Source organism: Bombus fervidus, chromosome 14 (assembly GCF_041682495.2).
Source record: "Bombus fervidus isolate BK054 chromosome 14, iyBomFerv1, whole genome shotgun sequence".
NCBI lineage: Eukaryota > Metazoa > Arthropoda > Insecta > Hymenoptera > Apidae > Bombus > Bombus fervidus.
Window position 1 is genome coordinate 8,570,294 of NC_091530.1, and position 19,837 is coordinate 8,590,130.

A 19,837-nucleotide genomic window follows, 5' to 3' on the forward strand; every position below is an offset into this window, starting at 1 on the left:
AAGGGCAATAGACGAAACCGAAGAGGAGAAAGAATAGGGAGCTGGCGCGCGTGAAATAAAGACAGAGAGCGGCGCGGCAGTGTGTGCGCACCGGGAGATCGTGTTACGTGGCGTAGTGTGGGGTCGTATCGCGAAGCAGCCGCTTTATATACGTGCGCTGTCAGTGCACGCGGATAGCGCGCTGGAACGTCGAACGCTATAGGTCGAACCATGCTCGCTTGCCACAGGCTATAGGCTATCCATAGGGGCGCGATAAAGAGCGAAATAGAGAGCGAGAAGGGTCGAGAAACTAAGGGAGACGGAATCTACGTAGAACGAAGACGGGCATACGCACAGAAGGAGACGGAGGGAGATAGACAGAGGGCGAGAATGAAACGGAGATAATACCGAGAGAGAGATATCGGGCGTGAGGGAGATATCTAGATGAAGGAAGAGAGAGAAACAAGAGCGCTTATGCACCGCTGAATCCACCGCGGCCTGCCGCACTCTCACTTTCGCCGGCGCCGATGACGGTTCTCGTCGTCGTCGGCTCACTGCCGTCTGTGCTCCAACCACCGACTTTTTTTTTCGTTTGACCGTGAGTGTGACACGTAACGCACTAATCCACGCGCTTTTCAACGAAGAGTGTCTCGATAAAGAAAGAGAGAGATAAAGTGTGGAGCATAGAGGGCGCGCTCTCGTAATGATCTCCCGCGTTTGTCTCGTCCACGTGATCGATCGTATCGATTATCGATCGAAGTGAGAGAAACGACACGGCCGCGAGTCGCGTACACAGTTCGTAATCGAAGCTAGTCGACTTGTCGCGAAACTGAACGGAATCACGTTGCTTTTTGATTTACCTCGTGATGAAACTCGAGTAGGGGTTGACGCTCTTGGAGACCTTCGCGACGATAAACCGCGGTCAACCGTGGAGGTGGATCTCGATCGCTGTCTTCGTCTCGGCCGTATATATTAAGGGTGACAGAGGAAAACCGAGAGTGCTCGAAAAGAGGGGGAGAGTAACTCTCTGGCACGAAAGCGGGAGCGAGAAAGCAGAAGGGAGGAGGACGCTGCGTGGGTGGTGGGAGAGAGGGAAAGGTCGGCGGTGGCTCGCGAGGGACTGACTACTCGTATTCCGAGGACTGTTGTTTTCGACGAACTGCTAAGAAACACTCTCGTCCACGCGGACCGGTCTTACGTGTATTCTCCCTTTACGCAGTCTCGCATCGTTCGATAACGACTAGTTGTGAGACCAAGATCTATCAGTGATACTTCAATGTTCAGTCGAACGCGATCGGAATTGTGTCTCGCACGTGTTATTCGATATTGTGAAACGTTAAACGTGTGACATCTGTCGACACGTTGGAGGTTATGAATGGAGATATTTCAACCGAATTTTCGAACAAGTGATACACTACTGTTTTTTAGTGACTAATAGAACTGGAATGTAAATATGTTTACATACATGCATCCAAGAGACGGCGTATTGTGTTGAAATATTACATCAATGATTTTCCAACGGACTGTGTATCTTGAAGAATATTCCAAAGGACACTCGCTCGAAGGACACGTGCTATGAGGGACCAAAAATTGTGACAAATCTCCGAGATATTTGAAAGTGGACAGTGACTGGAATTTTTCTGTGGCACTAGGATACGTCGCGTTTGTATTTCCATGGATCGATTTTCCCGGATGATCGCGGTCTCCTCGGTGAAACGTGATCGCTAGTCGTTAGCGTGGAGATAGAACGCGCGGCGCGCGTAAAGTGAGTGATTAGTTCGAAGTGTCGCCGCGAGGGCTTCCGCTGCAGGTGTCACGCCGTCGCAAGACATTGACCGTGACATTCGAGAGACATCCGCGCGGAGATACGGTGAAACGTAGCCACAAACGAGGTGAATCAGTTAGTGACTGAATTATTATTCTAGTGCACGCGTTTTTTCTTTTATTCCTTTTACGATATACTGTGTGACCGTCGAAAATACCAAGCCTCGATTTTGCTAACTCGTCCACGAGTTTGATTTTGATCGTCATCTATGTGCCTGCGTGTTTCGTGAATGAAGCCGATCGTAACGGTTGTTCGCGAAAGATTTTTAAGTGCAATCCCGTGACCCGCGGCCGCGGGTGAAATATATTAAACGTGGCTCACACGGCGAGGGACAGGGCCGCCGAACTCCAGGCGGAAGTAAGGAGCGCGATCAGGGTTCTTCATGGCTGGTGCCCTAGGCCGCCCCAGGGGCACCGCGGTGACACGGTCCTGATGTCACCACAGACTCAAATGCGAGGAAATCATAGAAACGGAGGACCAACTCAGCAACCACCGCCAGCCACTGTCGTAGTCAGTTCAACGTCCAGTATGAGACCACCGCCACCGCCACCGCCCCCCAGGGCTAGAGCCTCCAACGAGGGCAAAGGCCACCACGAAGAACCGACCAGCTCCATTCCTGATCTCGGTGAGCCATACATTCTTTTCCTTCGTTCTGTTCTTCTATTTTAAGGTTATATTTTCTGTTGAATGATTAAGGAAAGTTATTATGTAAATCCTTGGACTATGGAGCAAAGTATTGAAATCTCGAACATGGATAGTCTCTTTATTTTGTTAATACGTCTAGGGAAAGTGAAATAGTTTCTCGAAGGTTAGAAATAATTTTTAAACGATAGATATAAAAAGTATGTTGCATATTTCATTTTGGAATAGGTTAATGGCGAATATTTCTTGTAACTTGTTACAACATTGCAGCAATCCATGTTAAACACGGATTTTTCATTTTCGAGAGTTTATTTCGCTCTTAATAAAAATGCATAAAAAATGGTGATTAAGTTTGGATTTTGAGCCTTTCCCACTTATCGAAATCTGCAGAAATGGATAATTTCGTTTGATATAATTAATCTACTTTTTTTTCACGATATCATGGCGTCTTTTACAGTGACGATTGCAAAAATATCGATAATATTTAGGGTTCAGATGGTAGATCGTTACGATTACGATCGTTTTTTATTATGCTATCGAATATTCGTAATACATCATATCGTGTGCGTAAAAAATGGGGTAATTTTATCACGATTATCTACTCTTAACGATCGAGTCGATTGGTCCCTGAGCGTGCAGATTTTAGATTCATTATAATGCTTAAATCTCGACATCGGACCTTGAACTTTAACTTGAATTTACGTGGCCTACCCGTGTATCAGTTAATAGCAGAAAATTTTTTCTTTTCAACGTTCTATTTCAAAATTATAAGACTTGATAAACGAGAAGTGACAAATTGTGGAAGTGATTGAAAGTTCTTGAACAGTAAATATTTTAATTTAATTTCTTATAAATATTACGATATGAGCCAAGTAACGATACGATTAATTTAATCTGTTCTATCTTTGGATTGTTCAAATTCATTTCGATATGTTAAACGAATTTACAAGGAAATTAAAACCAGCGATCGAAAGATAACAATCGAAGTATCGTGTACTCGAATGGAACAGTCCATGTAGATACCATAAGCACACAGTGTATAATGACAAAGAATCATTTACTGAGTGTCTCCTAATGAAGTTTTGAATAGCTAAAAGTTTCCATTACCCTTCCCAACTCAAGTCTCTGCTTCAAACACATAAAATAAATACACATTACATCAAAATAAATATACATTACCTTTTTCTTTTTCGTTACATATAGTTCTCCGACCTTCAAATATTCCCCTCAGGAAAAACTTGTCTTTTCATCCTTCAAAAAGAAGCAAGTCACTGTCCATTCACCTTGTGACAAATTCGAAGTAAACCGCTATTGCTTGCTTGAATGAGAAACACGAGATTTTCCCCGTTTGATCAAGTTACAGGAACATAATTTACAAGCGAGAATAAGAAAGATGTTACGTGAAGTTTCATTGTCGATGGAGTACGGAATTTCCTATATTCCAAATTAATTGAGAATTTTGCTAAATATCAGTAACAAAATTATTAATCTTCCATAGGCGAAAATATTTTTTCACAGGCAACCTGGATCGTTTATACCCAAATCTTTTTACCGTTTTACACTTCTCAAACTTCCTACTAAATTATATAATTATACAATATAATTATATAATTATATAAACATAAATTATGTCTGTAATACCTGTTTCAATAAAAAATGAAAACTCTTATGGAAATAATTGTAGGGTGAAATTTCGTTTAAATCGTGAACGATTCAATTTGCTTACGCAAAGTTAATTTGTTACATCAGTTCTTCCCGTAATTAATTTCCGTATTTTATTATAATCCTGCGCAGGGATGTTTCCCCCTTCCCCCCTGATATTCGCAGAAACTGTTCGCGTACCAACCAGTGTACTATGTTTAGTGTTTACGTCTGTACGTTTCATTAACGATAAGCACCGCTAAGCGCTATCGTCTGCGCTGTTCGTGACGGCCGGACGTTTGTGTAACGCGAAGGCCGAACTCGTAGGAGATCCGGGGAGAGAAAGTTGACAGTAGCGCGACGCTGCAAAGCTCGATCGAGCCATTTCGTGCCTAAAAATAAGTTTTTCATCTCTTGGACGGAGTAAAAGCCTCCCTCTTACCGCTATCCGGTGTGTATACGCTTTTACTCCGAATATATCGGCGGTCGTGGCGTGTAAGCAAACACTGATACTCGTGGTTTTACCCTGCGGATGCACGAGCTTTTCTATTTCCTTCTTTTCTTTTTGTATTTTTTCTCTGTTCTCTTTTTTTTATGTTTTGGTTAAATCACAACGGGAGGGGAGGGGCCGATGTAACCTCTTTGCCGAGCGTTGTGATTTTCACGTGTAATGTGGTGTCTGCGTATAGGGCGAACAGATGAAGGTTTGTCTGTGGGGATTTGGTAGATTTCATAGGGAGAACGATGAGGTACGACGTTGGAGTTTAGGTTAGGTTTGTAATTGATAGGGGTGTGGTGTCGGTGAAATATGGTTGTTTCTTTGGAACAAATGATTTCGTATGATTAACCCTTCGTGGAAAGGGTTAGACGATATTTCACTCTTGGATTTCTTTGAAGCGAATCTTTAGTTTTTATTCGTAAAAGTTGCAAAGCTTTGGCTCGATGAAAGATTGTATAATATAATAGGCATTACTTTAGGAAGTATCTCAGAATTTTCCCAGATTTTTTAGTGGTTTATAAAAGCAGAAAAATTAGGGCACGAACAATCCGGTTTGCCTACCGAGAGGGAATAAATTTGATTATAATAATTGTAATAAAATACATGTAATAATTAGAGAGTATGTATAGCATCATAGTTTGATAAAACGATAATGTGTAACTTTGGTTTTTTAATAATTCAATTCATCACCTCCGTCCATTCAGAGAAGCATCGTCTTGCTAAACAAATTATAAAGACCGACATAAATCACAAATTTGTAATTCCTCCATTGCTTGAGCATTTTTCTCTTGCAAGAGAGGTACTCGGTGTTCTCGGCGAGCAGCATGATTGATACTCGTTTTTACGCGTTGTATACAAACGAACTTTGTTAAACAGAGTCGAATCGCTCGAATGCACGTGCACTTGAGCGACATAAAATCTTGTTATTCTCGAAAGTCGAGCCTCGCGAGACAGGAACGCGTTTTACAACCTCTCTTATATTCGTTATTAATTCAAAATAAATTGGCAACAAGCTGTTAAAGGCAAACGCACCGCCGGAGAAACTGCGACCGAAGGTGAATTGGAAAATGAAAGTAAATCGATGGAGTGGTTCAATAGACACGTTGTTGGAGCGAGGACTTGAGACGAACCGCGTTACGGGGGCTTCGTCCCCTGAAAGCTAATATCTGACCTGCTTGATAATCGATAATCGATCCGTGGTCGATGAACAGAGGCCTCCTTGCTGACGAAACAATCTGCATAAGGCGAACTGCTCGATTCGCGGCTGCTTTATTGATTCAGACAGCACTACCTACGAACAAGAAAAAGTCACAGATATTGCATTCTATCCGTTAATTATACGCCATTCGCGTTTCTACGTAATTATGAAACATTATCATTTTGTGATCATAACAATTTACTGCGATGAAATCAATAATTTGAAATAATTCTCTTGTAAAACATTTTTGACTGCTTAATATGGAAAGTTGATTGTTGGTTATTTTGAAATTCTGTTTAGTATTTTAAGGATTATACTTAGTAGTTTAGGAATTTTATTTTAGGTTTCTAAACATTTTATTTGGAAGTTAGACCTATTTTAGATAAGAATTTAGGAGGCTTTATTTGTAATTTTAAAAATTGTATTTATTTCATTCAACATTCAAGGTATTTTTAAAAAGAAATTCATTAGTTTCCATAATATATTTTAGTGAAATTCTGTATTTTTTTTTTTTTTATAGAAGAAGATCAAGACACTTATCGTTATTGAATAATATTGAACAATATAATCCTTAAAATATGAGAAATATAAAATGAACTGTGACAAATGTAGTGCGGTAGAAATTTAAATTTTTGGTACATAAATAATCAAATAGTACATAAAGTTTCGTTTCGAATTCACATCGATTTATCGTTAATCGAAAACGAGTGAAACTATTGGAGTATGCTGGATATCTGTTTGAACTTGTGTATAATATTAATCTCACAAGTATTTCGGCCCCGTTGGAAATTTAAATAACAAACAGTTTCGGCATGGAAGATCAACCGGTTTGTTAAGATGATGACCTCGATATGCAAATACAATTTAAGCCATCGACATGTCGCGCTTAATGTCAGGGTCGTTGATCTATTGATTGTAGTATTGGCAAAAAATCAATCACGATTTGTATGTTCTAATCTACATATGTACATCAATTCGTTTCTTTCATTGCACATTACTAGTCTCTTCTTTTTGCTAATTTTTCCACTTTGAAATCCCCAAAAAACTGAAATTCGCTAAGACGTTATTCATTTTCATGCTGATGTCGATAATGTTAAATATAATGTAATATAAATTCAGTTTTTTTCATTTTAAGTGCTTGAAGAAAATAAAGTTTTATAGGTCATAGATACATTTTATAATATTTTCAAAAATTACAATGATAATGATACAAGATATAATACTATATAAATTAAATATCTGTTTATTTTTAATTTCTAAAGAAACTAATGTTTGCAAACACCATGGGAAATACGTAAAAAATATAGAAACAGTTTAAAAGTAATTAGATACAGTATAGCATAATGCTAGTTAAAAATTGTAAGGTAACTTTAAAATTTCTGCGTGTTTCTATAAAATTTCGGAGCTAATTTCGAATTTTACAAATTCATTTGGGGAAACGAGGGGTTGAAAGTTCCTGTTCGCACTACTTCACGATACTCCATGTGCACGACAGGTTGTCGGGTTTGATTTTTGCTCTGATAAACGGCGGTCTGAGGCAGTTGAGAAAATACGGCATCGTTTCCATGACATTGAACGGGTGGCACGTTATCACAGCTACGATGACGTAGCTGATAAAGGTAGTGGATTCCACGAGCAACGAGGGTTTAGGGTTCGAACGAATCCAGTTGCTACTGTTGGGAACATGGTGAGAACGTGAAAAACCGTTTTCTACGAATCAGAAATCGTTTTCTATAAATCAATTGCTCGAGGAACGATTTGGAGGATTGTAAAATTCTTAAAATTTCAAAACGAGTAAATATGTTAATTGGTCCGTGACGTATTCACCAAAACGATCCTTGCTATTTCTTATTTTCTTATTTCCTAGTTTGCAAACTTTATATTTGCGTAACAGACTGTTCAGAATGGTTTACATGTTTAATTAACGCTTAATTAACGTACTTGAGTCATTCGAATTACGATTCTTTCGATTCGTTTGGTGCTTGATTTAACGTTATCAGTGTCGAAAGATAAAGAATACAAAACGTGCCGCGGCCTCGTTATCCGCTCTCGCTTTTGAAAAATGTGTGTTAATGATGTTTGCATTAGACGACGAGATACATTCAATTTTTAGATCACTATGTGTGTGTTAAGCGTTATTTTTTGAACTTTGACAGTGTATATCGACAAATAGAGGGAATTATGGAATTATATGGAACAGTAACTTTTCATTTCCAAGCTTTTCCATATTCGTTGTCAGGTTAATCATCGTTTACAAAAATATTATTTGTATTGTATTGTATCTCAGAAGGCATCGTTGTTTTGATCGTATGCCGTATTGTCTGATAAAGGGAAAATTGGAGGCATTCGTTTCACTTAACATGCACATCAGTTTTCCTTGGCTTCATGAGAATTGTTTATAACAATAGTCGGTGGTTTTTCATGATCTATGCTAATCTTTCGACGAAGGAAAAAAGAGTCAATCTCGGTGCTTGCTCTAAATATAGATTCGACGAGATGACGCGAGTACCGTGACCTTGGCCATGAGAAATTCCGGAAAGCGCCCCGAAAACCCGCTGATACGTTTCATCGCGGAGATGCCCGCATATTGTATTAATAGTGAATATTTCGTCTTATTTAAAATACCATTTTTCTTTCCACGCTTCAACCTATCCAATGACCCTTTTTACTCGAATTCTTCAACCAAGTTCCTTTTCTCCAATCAGCAAAATAAAACGTCATTTTTTTTTTAAATCAGAAATATAAAATTTTGTATTGATGGAATTGTTAGCAAATGGGAAGATAAATTATTACAATTGAAGTTTTTATCGGGAATATCACAATTTTTGTTCCTTTAAGATTCTGTTTCTTTCTTCAAATAGTTGGGAAAAAGAATTTCTAGAATTTTCCTCATTTCTATCTTTTCCTCTATCTTGATTCTAGACTTTTATCAAGTTTGAAGAAACAAAACTATTTATAGCATCATAATACGTCATAGAAATATTTTGTGTCTATGATATCTGTAAAGTCTATTACTTTAATATAATTCTTTATATCTTGGCGAAATACTTCTACTTTTTCTTAATTCGCCATTATCTTTATTATTAAGCGTTGGAAGTTCTTCGAGTTATTTTTCGCTGCAATTATCTTCTATACAAACGTTGGATCCGCAAATTCGATATTCGTATCTTACAAACAAATAACCCAAATTATTTTCAATGAGTACTTAAAACATATGTCCCCTTTCTATCTCTATTTCGATAACTCGATAAACTATTCATTTATCAATTAATATTCCAATACACGTATACTGTATACCTATATTCCAGTTTCCTTGTGTTTAGAACCACATATTTTCCAAATACCAAACTTTTTTTTCGGATCACTTTACGAAACAGGTAATATGCACACCGTTTGGCTATAAATTATGCACGCGCGCTTTATGCAAACCAAATTATATACGCGTATCGTCATCAGCCGAGTCGAAGCGAGGACGAGCACTAGTGGGTTTGTTTGCGCGAACCGCAGACAAGAAAACAACGCAGCGGATTTCGTTTCACGGTAGTCGGAGTACAGGCAGCTTTATTTGTACTGCAAAGAATGCAGGTAGACACGATGGGGGCGGCGGAGGCGGCAGTCGCGATGTTGATTTTGACTGGGCTAAATCGGCGTTTTAAAATAGTCCCCGGTGTTATCGTGGCTCCGTATTATCGGCTGACTGGAGGCCAAGGCCTGCTGACGTGTATTCCCCGATTCGACTAACTTAACAGAGAAAGAGACAAAAAGAGAGAGAGAGTCTTGCGACGATTCTAGGTTTCGTTGTACAGTGACCTGGAGAGCGACATCTCGTGAACAAAATTCAACTTTTCTATTTTAATTTCGTATGAAGATTCTATAAGATGATCGATGAGGCACAATTTTTTGTTTTTTTACGCGGGATTTACTACGGGGGAAAGTTGAAGCCCCTTTTTCTTGATTCTGTAATTTTTCTGTTAGTCGCTGAAGTGAGAAGAAGAATCTATTTTACAAGATAGGGAAATTTTGTATAAACACCAATAGTACAATTAATTTTGTAAAAATATTTCAACTTCTTCGACTAATCTATGTGTACAATTGATTGAGACGTATTTTTTAAAAATCTGTCACGTGTTCAAAGCGAATTCCAATATATCGCAGTTATTACATCGCATTAAAGTTGGGAAAAACGTTTCGTGGAACAATTATCTTCTTTCTTCCTAACATTTTGCTTGGAAACATACAAAAAATTCGGCGGAAAAAATTTGTCTGGGTCGATTTAAAAATAGTTTAAAGCTCCTCGGTTCCGTAGAGTTCAATGTCAGTCTGAATAGGCTGACACGCAGAGGGTGGGAACCGCTGCGCTTCGCAACGTGTACCATGGGCGCAGACACCCTTCAGTCCTCGTTTCAAGATGCATCCGTGTGCGTGCATTTGCTACTACATGCACGCAGCACGTGCGCGTCAAGTGCGTGCAGCATTGTCGCTCGTATGCATCATGCACGCCAGTGGTTTCCAAACTTTCCGTTTCGAAATTCCACCCCTATAAATCTGCAATTTGCATTGAACGTATTACGTGGAAATCTATTTTCTAGCTTTCTAATCGCTTTACGCATTGAATTGTAATCCTCGTTTGATTTCTGCATATTTTCCTACTCATATATTTATGTAATATTTTATCATTTGGATTTTTTCACTTGACTTTTACGTTCTTGTACGTTTGATGTTGTTATTCGTTTGAGAGTAAATGCGAGAAGCAATAAAATAAGGAATGGAAAGTCTCGCATAAATTTTCTGGCGTATCTTTCTAGGAAGAAAACGTCAGTCCCTAAAAAGTTGGTAGATCGGAAGAAGGGTCACGGCTCGAAAAGTGGCTACATCGTCGTGTTAACTGATAAGCAGAGCAAATATTTTTAGGACCCCCGTGTCTTTATCTCTGCCCTCGGAATCGTTGGAACCTGTTCGTTCTCGAAAAAAGTTTCAGTCGATCCATTCTCGGTTCTTCTGTCTGGAAGATTTTTCTAATCTCCCTCTTTTTTCTCTATCTATATCATTTCTGGAAATCGGAATTATTTGATAAACGCCTTCAACAAATATCGGAAAAGATATAATTTCATACATGTTAATCGTCTTTCACCAATGGCTACATTTGGAAAAGGGCAAATCGCGAGCTTTTTATTGTCACGAAAGAAGATTAAAAAAGGGTTGGTAATTTTGTACACGTTGATAATTTTTCTCCGACAGTCCAATTAAGAAAAAGAGAAACTGCGAATATTTATTACGAGTAAAGGGGTGGTCGCGACTAATTAATGCACCGTGTAACGTGGATCGACAGGGTCACAGAGAAGCGTGCCAACCGTCCAGACACACCCCCCTTCTCTTTCCCTTCCTCCTGCCCCCGCCAGGTCATTTTTTTTCATCGGTCGAATAGCTGTCCCACACACGGTAATTTACAGAATGATCCGAGCTAGAAAAAAATATGACAAAGTCGCGGCGGATAGGCGATAATATGGGAGCACGTCGATGTTGAAGGCTTCAGGTTCAAGGGTAGAATGCATCGGGCTAATTACTTGTTGCGTGGCGTGTATCTCGGCGATCTTTCTCGACCAGACAGCTAGTTTGTCGGATCGTTATTCGTCTCTTATAATTTATACGTTGTTTCCTTCTTCGTCCCATCTCAGAACGCAGAAGAATATATCTCATATATTTTGCTGCTCTAATTAGTATTAATTATTCAATCATAGCTTTGGTTGTAATCTTCTTCTAATATCTTTATCTTTTTTACCACAAATGGTTTATAAATAGATAGGTACGTAAATGTTGATTCATTTTTCAAAGAAAAATTCAGTATTTTATTATCTATTTGTACTTATATTCTCATAGCTTGAACACACGTATCACATCACACACATATATAAATCCTATCAGAGTCGTTAATAGAACGCAGATAATTATGCATATTCATAACTCTAGAAAAATCTAAATGCGAGATTTGTTTCATTTACTAGGTGTCGCAATGAGTGCTTGCCTTTGGGTATTTCCTATATTTTTACGAATGTGACAATATTTTCAGAATACGTATCAAGCCAAAGAGTACTCGTTATAATATTTAGTAGATGACACAAATCCTTGTTTAAGTCGCATTTATTTATTTATCCTTTTAAAAGTATGGATTTGCATAAATATCTGTAATCATGCATTCTGGATATTTCTGTATTCTTAAATTTCGCATAAACGCGCAGAGATTATTCCATTCTTCGTATAATAGTCAAATAATAAGTTTCCATTTACTAGTGAAAAAATTAGAAAATCCACGATACTTGCAACCCCAAATTGCTAAATTCCTCAAATAATTTTAATTGAAAATTTATAATTTTCTAACCAACAAACAAGAGGCACAAAATCTATCAAAATTTTTACACGATTCGAGAGAACTCGTTCGAAATTCCTGGCCTCCGATTGTGCGTCAGTGAATCGGTATTTCTTGAAGTAATTAGTGACTTTAAATGTCCTTCTTTCATTTCCCCCGGGCCCATTGTCTGACTAGTTCTGCTCCGTTTCAAGCGACACGCCGCGCCGAGACACCCTGTACGCACGAACACGCTTAAGCGAACGCGACTTCACGTACGAGCGTTTGGCCTCCCTTTCATCCTCCACCATTATTGTCTGCCCTTTTTCTCTGTCCTCTTCCATTCTTTATACGTCGCCCTCGACATCTCTTCTTTTCTCGTGCCGACGCGTGTCTGTCTGGCTCTCTTCTCTTCTCTTCTTTTAACGACGAGAAAGGGAAAGGGAAGCGACAGGGCTCCTCCACGGTACGGTGGTGGAAACGCATTCGTCGGAATGAAAGATTTTTCACCCCTTCAGCCAGCTTGGCCGTCTCTTTGAGTCTTAACTCGATCTTAATTGCCGCTCGGTGAATGGGATTGCGGGACTTCGGAAATCGAGAAAAAAGCTTTTTTCTCGTTCACCAGACGATGCAGACTGTGGTTAATGTTATTGAGGAGTTTCAAGGAATCGAGTGTCTTTTAGTATTTTTAATAGGGTTTCATACAATGTATGAAGTAAAAGTCCTTCTTCGCATCGAACAAACGACGCAGTCTGTGGTTAACGTTATTCAGGAATTTCAAGGAATTTTTCTGAATATTTTTCGTAGGGTTAATTGCGCTTTTATTTACGATTATACGAGTAATATTTAGATGAAAATTCTTGAAGATGAAAGTACTGGTAAAATTAATTTCGTTACTGCAATTATATAGGATATCGATCTTAAAAAATTTAATAATGCTATATATATATATAGGTATTATCTCGTTTCGAGGGAAGAATCGAAACAAATTTGTGACCTTTTAATCGAAACGCCAGTATAACGCTTATTTTAATGTAAATTTAAGTGCGTTGTTTTATGTATTTTTATTTATTGAATCTTGTTTTTCACGTTTTTAACAAACTGCCGGAATCTGACATTCTCCTACCTATGTTGTAATTCGTTCCAAACAGGCATCGTTACAAATCGCTGTATCAGACATACAAAAATATCGCGAAATTTAACAATTTTTATTACGAATATTTAAAAATGCACATGTCATACGCGTGAAGAAAGGAACATTTGAAATTCATAGTCTCTCCAATAAATAATGTTCTTTTTTTACAAAAGTGTAATTCGTCTTTCGAAATAAAATAATCACATCTTCCTATCGCCTCCCCCCCGCCCAAAATACTATGCGGAACACGCTGCAATTCAATCAGTAGCAAAATATCGTTAACAAATTTCATGTTAAACGATAATACGAGTTGGAAAATTATATTCGTAACATTCCCAAAATTTGAAATTAACTTAATTGCGAACGATAGATCAAAGATCAAGCATTATACTGCACAATTAGTTGGTAAACGAGTTTCATCGAGTCTTTCTTTGGTAGGTGACGGTCGTGTAGCGACAGAGATCTCTTGATTCCGGGCTTGTCAGCACCGGATATTTCAAGTGCGACGTAAATCCATCGTATAATTATTGTTTCTTGAAACGGGCCGACCACTTCGGCCCGTCTCGTCGGAACGTCTGAATGCGTCAATCGTGACGGCATTGTTCGTTCAATGAAAGCGATAGAATGGTGGCGAGAGCAATGCTCCTCGAGAGAGTGCATCGGCGAAGTGCACCGCCTTGACCCTGCCTCTGTTGCACCGCTCTTGATTCCATGGCCCAATTTAAAGCGGATCCGAGACTATATTTTCAAAACAACCTCCTCTCGTTCTTTCGTTCTTCTAATCTATCCCTCTTAATCAGAAGAGAAAGAAGAAAACGGCCGTTGTTTATAGAAGATTTTATTTAGATGTACATCCTCGTTAAAAACTTTGGGCTACTCTTTTAAACGAAATAAATTTTCTCGTAAGCGTTTACGACGAATTACTATATCATAATAATTATAAATATCATTTCCAGATATAATTAATTATAGTTTCAATGTTATAAAATAGCATTGTATTGTGAAATATTTATTTATTTAAGGAAGTTATTTCCTTCGAAATTCTAACATGCGCTAAACTTTTGTCCAAAAGTATATAAGAGAAGTTCAAATTTGCATTCTTTTATTTCACAATGACTGTATATAGCTTTCTTTCGTTTCTGTTTGTTTGTGGTATAAAACTGTAAATATATATACAGTTAAAGATACAGTTGTTATACGGTAATATATAAAACCGAAGATTCGTGGTATCGAAATATGACACAGAGCGTATCTTGTAAATTTTATTCCTCTTTTTTATGACATTTTTTTAAGTGGAACTATTTCTTTGAAGTTTTATAGGCGAAAGTTCAAGGTAAGGGGCGATGTCTTTTCCAAAGCGGTATCATGTTAAAAACAAGGTTTTAAAAACGTGAAGTTTTTAGTGCTTGAGTCACGTGGTGCTTGAACTGCAGCAGGCGCTGTAAAAACTTCTTAAGCTTTTTTTTCCCCCTATGTTTTCCTTTCTGTGAATTTATCTAAAAAATTGACAGCACATGGGATTAAATTTTTTATATGAAATTCATGGATATAATCTCTGTAGAATTCTTAAAAAATTAAATAAAATAAATTCTTGTTTACCATAAAAAGCAGGTTGTGTAATGTTGCACGATCTCGAAAAGACGTAATCGTAGTATCGTTAAGCTCTCATACCAGATATTCTATCAAAAATAAATTTTGCAATCGTGTTATCATTTTCAATTTATCAACCGTTTATCACTCGCGTATTATGCATAAACAACGAACAACAAGTATCTGATTGCAGATCTTTACCAAATATAATGTAATATAGTATAAAATTTTATAAATATATAATACGATTGTATGGACGTATGAAAAAGTTATGCAGAACGAAGATGAACAGATAAACCGCAGATTACTTCTAATTCTTTTCATTTATTTTAGAATTCCAGACAGTTTCTTTCCTTAACTCTTCGCTTTGAACGTGGCTGAAAGAGAAAAGATTAGTGCATAAAATAACGAAGCGAGAAAAAGTTTAGGGGAACTGGCATCTGAGGAACGATAATCAACAGCCGAGACAGAAGAATTCGACGCGTATAGTAGCTGTTATCAGTCAAGGCCAAGTGATAGGAAGCTTCGCTTTTATGTAGTTTCATTTCATCGAACGACTCGATCGTTTTAATTTTTCTCTCTTTGTATTTTCGTTGTAATTCCACGAAGAAATTTTTTCAAATTTTGTGACATTTAAAAATACTTTATTTCGATTTCGAATTCGAAGAATTATAGAAATAGACAGGCTGATTTTAATCTGTCCTCGAGCGAAGGATAGACGGCCGTAAATTTGGACAAATTTGAAATTCTCCGAAAAGAAACCGAAAGTGCATTTTCCTGGGTGCTTTTTTCTTTTCTTTTATTCAAGAGCAGATACAGATATAAGTGTAAACGTAATTTACGTATCCTACAATATTACGGACTTATTTTGAAAAGTCGCAATACTTGCCAATTTCTGAAATCGTGTGACACGGATGTACATTTTGTATGAAATTCTTTTCTACGTGTGTTCGTTGTGTCATTTAAATTTTTAATTTCAGATCTATCATTAACATAAAATTTAATATTTTGCTTCTCATCGAAATATTTAACATTACTCGTGTAAACTTCAATGATATCTAATCACTGGATCGACCTGTAGATATTTAATTAATAAGAGATCTTCTTGAAAGAAATTCATAAATCCATATCTACATATGTAGATGCAACCATCAATTTCTTATCAATTTTACCAATGGCCTGCTACAAAAATTACCATCACTTGTTCAAGTGAAATCGTATCGAAGGAAATAAACAAACAAAATTTGGTGAAGAAAACTGGGTAAATTATTGCATACTGTGTTACAAAAATCCTCAATTCTCATTCAACGTCAATATTTCACCCCATACTCTACTACAAAAATTCTCATCTTAGATCAAGGTTATCAATCAGAATCCATCTATTACCAAATTGCTTGTATTTATTTTTATCGAAGTGTATCATTCCATCAGAAGGAAACTAGAAGAAAGAATTTCTTGAAGAGACCTCGGATGTATCGATATCTACTTCTTGCCATTTATTTGCAACTTTCTACTCTCTATTACAGAGAAGCCTCACTAATCTCACTCGACGTCGTCGATTTCGTATACGATAATACAATATATATGCAAATGTGTTATTGTATTAGTTGGCTGCTAAAATATTGAACGAGAGATGGAAAGTAGCGCGGTCCGCAAAGTATTACCTAACGTTCCAAGACATATCGTTATTCAGCAAAATCCAACTACTAGATCTCTGTCTGCGCACATTGTCGTCGCTAATAATCACACAGGTGCAGTTGATGCGACGTTCAAATCTATATAACGAAAAAATAATAACAAAATAGAAAAACTAACAAAAGAAGATGGACGAGACTTTACAGCGGAGGAACCTATCAACTGGGACGCTGTAACGTCGCTAAACGTAAAAGACATTATTCTCGGTTGTGCAAGCGCAGAAACAGAGCGTTGCTGACGGAAAACGCGTCGGGTCGGCGTACCGCGATTCCGCCAGCTCCACCCGCTCGAATAGAGGCGCGCGCGCTTGCAAACCGACGCCAGTGGAAAGGGTGACCATACGAAGAGTTCAGTGTCTCGCAATGACCCCTGTTCGCTCGGCAGTGCAAGGCAAGGGGGAATGACCTAGTCCCCTTGCTCGCTTGCTACCGCTGCTGGTACGCTCCTGTCGCGCCGCAACCCGCTTCACCTTCGCGTCACGTCGACATTGCGGTTCGTCATCCCTAGAGGGAGGCACGATTCCTCTTTTCTCGGAACTTACACGCCACCACCCTCTTAACTTCCTCCTTCCATCGGCCTTGCCTCTTGCCTTCGATTGGTCATCTGGTCGTGCACTTTTCGTTCTGTTGATAAATTATACGGATTACATAAACGACAGACGTTTAGGGGTACATGTGATGTTTTAGGATGATTTGATTGGGAAGGTGGGAAGGAGGGTACGGAATTGCCGTGCTAGTGGCCGTTGAAGCGGAGATCGTTAGATGGAAGTTTATGAGATTGGGGTTTGTTGAGTTAATATGATATAAAAATTGAATCGTTTTGGTTGAACGTGGTTTAGTACATACGCGACCGCTTATAATTATTCTTCGTTCCTTTCTTTTTTTATTTCCTTCTAATTCTATGTTATTTCCAGCCTACTTTTTTTTTTTAACAAGCTAAGTAGTGGTCCCTTGCTATTGGTAGTATATACGATTCTTTATTGGGTCAAGGAACACTGTTTTGGTTACTCAGGAAATGTCTATCGACTAGTGACTAGTCGCTCGAATAATTAGGAATAATCGGTCATCTATAATAAGAATAAGAATATATATATATATAAGTACACTTGTTCAATGCTTTACGATATATAAACTTAACTTTCATGATAATTTTAGTCCACGATATAACCTACTTCCGCCTTATACTGAGGATAATTACTCTATTCTTCTTATACTGACTGTATAAATACATATATTTTTCGCTGAAATATTCCATATATTATCATTATCTTCGATCCATTCTTGGTCCATTCTTCGCCTATCCTTCTTTCCTTAACCTAATTACCTTACGCACCACAAAACCCCACCATAAATACATCTTCACTAAATTCCCCTTGCCCCTGCTTCTCATTACGGTTGCATAATTTAAAGCAATCTGCTTCACGTCACAAACAGCGAGCCCTTAAAAGCGTTGAAAAATCGTGAATAGCGAGTAGGAGGAGAAGGTAGAAAATCGTAATGGTATAAGTCAACTCACTTCCAGTTTACATAAAACAGCGTTGCGCGCTTATCAAACAAATTATATTTACAACCTTGTCGTATCTAAACTGCGGATATCTATGCAAATTCATATATTGTGTTTACCATATAATTTAAAAACTAAAACGTAAGAAGACACTTGTTTCATTTACTAAATATCATAGGGAGTACTGTATTTTCGATATTTTATATGTTCTTGCATTTTCTGTGCAATTGTGCAATCCAAAAGATTTTCTATGGATGCATAAACATTTGCAATCCAGTCACAACTTAATTAATTACCAAACTTAATGAATAATCAACGTTTAATAAACGAAACACGTGACTACATTCGAACTATCAGAAGCTTGAGTCACAGCGCTATGATTTCCTCATATACCGTGCGGTCCCTCTGATAAACAATACTGTCCCCATCACGCGATCGTCGCGAAATTAGCACTCGCGGCAGGTGCGATGGGCCGGTATATATCGCGGCGGTGAATTATTCACCGCCAATCGGCCGACGGGAGTCAAGGTGGGAGCGGTTGTCGAACGTCGTCGCCGCGACATCGATCATTGACCTCCCCCGAAGTTTAAGGTCCCGACAAGTGGATGGATGCCAGGGTTCATCAGCACCGACGTCGCCGTGCGATCATTGGAGGGGATGATGAGAGAGAGAAATAGAGAGAAAGAGAGAGAGAGAGAGAAAGAGAGAGAGAGTGGCACCCTTTTCATCGCGCGAATCGGAAGAAAACCAGAGAAAGAGGAGAAAGAAGGATTTTACGATAGCCCTCTTTCCCGTTTTCTCTTCTTCCCCCCGTTGCACCCTCTGGCGAGGTGGTTTATGCCTTCCTGAGAGACCGATATGCTACACCGAGACACCCTCTAACCCCTTGAGCCGCGACCCCTCGAACACAAAGTCTTTTTCACCCCTTCTTCGACGTCGGCGGGAAAACGACCGTCAGAGTAGCGAAGAGAAAGAGGGACAGAAGAGGGTGGAGGAGGGGGAGGGAAAGGGGTGACGACGATGCCATTGCACTGCACTGGGTGAGGGTCATTACTCCGAGCAAGGCGAGCCGGTGACCTCGGCGCCAACGCCCGGAATCGATCCAACACCCTCTGCCGCACTCCTCTTGCCACCCCCACCAGTCTGCCGTGTCTGACACGGGGTGCAATGCACCGTACGATTCTCTACTTTTATTATACTTGTGAACTGTGTGCATGCACCGACAGAGGGCACAAGATACTCTTACCTTTTTGGGGCTGTTAACGTGCCACCGCTTTGTTGAGAGATTTTCAGCCACTGACTCTGTTTTCGTTCGGTGAACTTGGGATTTTTTAACCTCTTCGGTGCGGCGCTCCTCCGCCGCGTAGTGTCATTTAGCGGCAACCGCGAATACTTGAACCGAATTTACACCCTTTCACTTTGGGTGACATGTTTTTCATCCGCGTTTCGTTCAAAGTCGAGTCAATCTCTACCTTGGATGGATCATCCACGATGATCGTACGGAGGGAAAAGGTATGGATTCGGCTTTATTTTAACCGATCGCAATCCAATGATAATCAGTTGAACCGAGAAGTTGGACAACAGGTGACAGGCTATTTATGACGAAGTGCCCAAAACGATCACACAGGATGACGTAAATAGTCGAGAGATGCTGTATGTTTTTGACGATGTTGCATTTAGTCGACGCTCGGTAACGGGATGCGTTTGACGACTATCGACTATCGAAGATGTTAAGGGACAGATAGTATGTTGCAGTCCGGTGACCCAGACATTGAGTCACGCGATAT

At 38.9% G+C, this 19,837-nt stretch overlaps 1 protein-coding gene across 1 annotated transcript in view; it reads left to right on the forward strand.

Annotated features, from left to right (window-relative positions):
- Nucleotides 1-1,071: 1,071 nt before the first annotated feature.
- E75 (ecdysone-induced protein 75) overlaps nucleotides 1,072-19,837 on the forward strand; it is a 216,823-nt gene continuing 198,057 nt past the window's right edge. Inside the window, exon 1 of the mRNA XM_072016321.1 lies at nucleotides 1,072-2,429. Within this exon, the coding sequence (XP_071872422.1) occupies nucleotides 2,237-2,429 (193 nt within the window). The 5' untranslated portion in view covers nucleotides 1,072-2,236. The remainder of the gene's footprint in view (nucleotides 2,430-19,837) is intronic.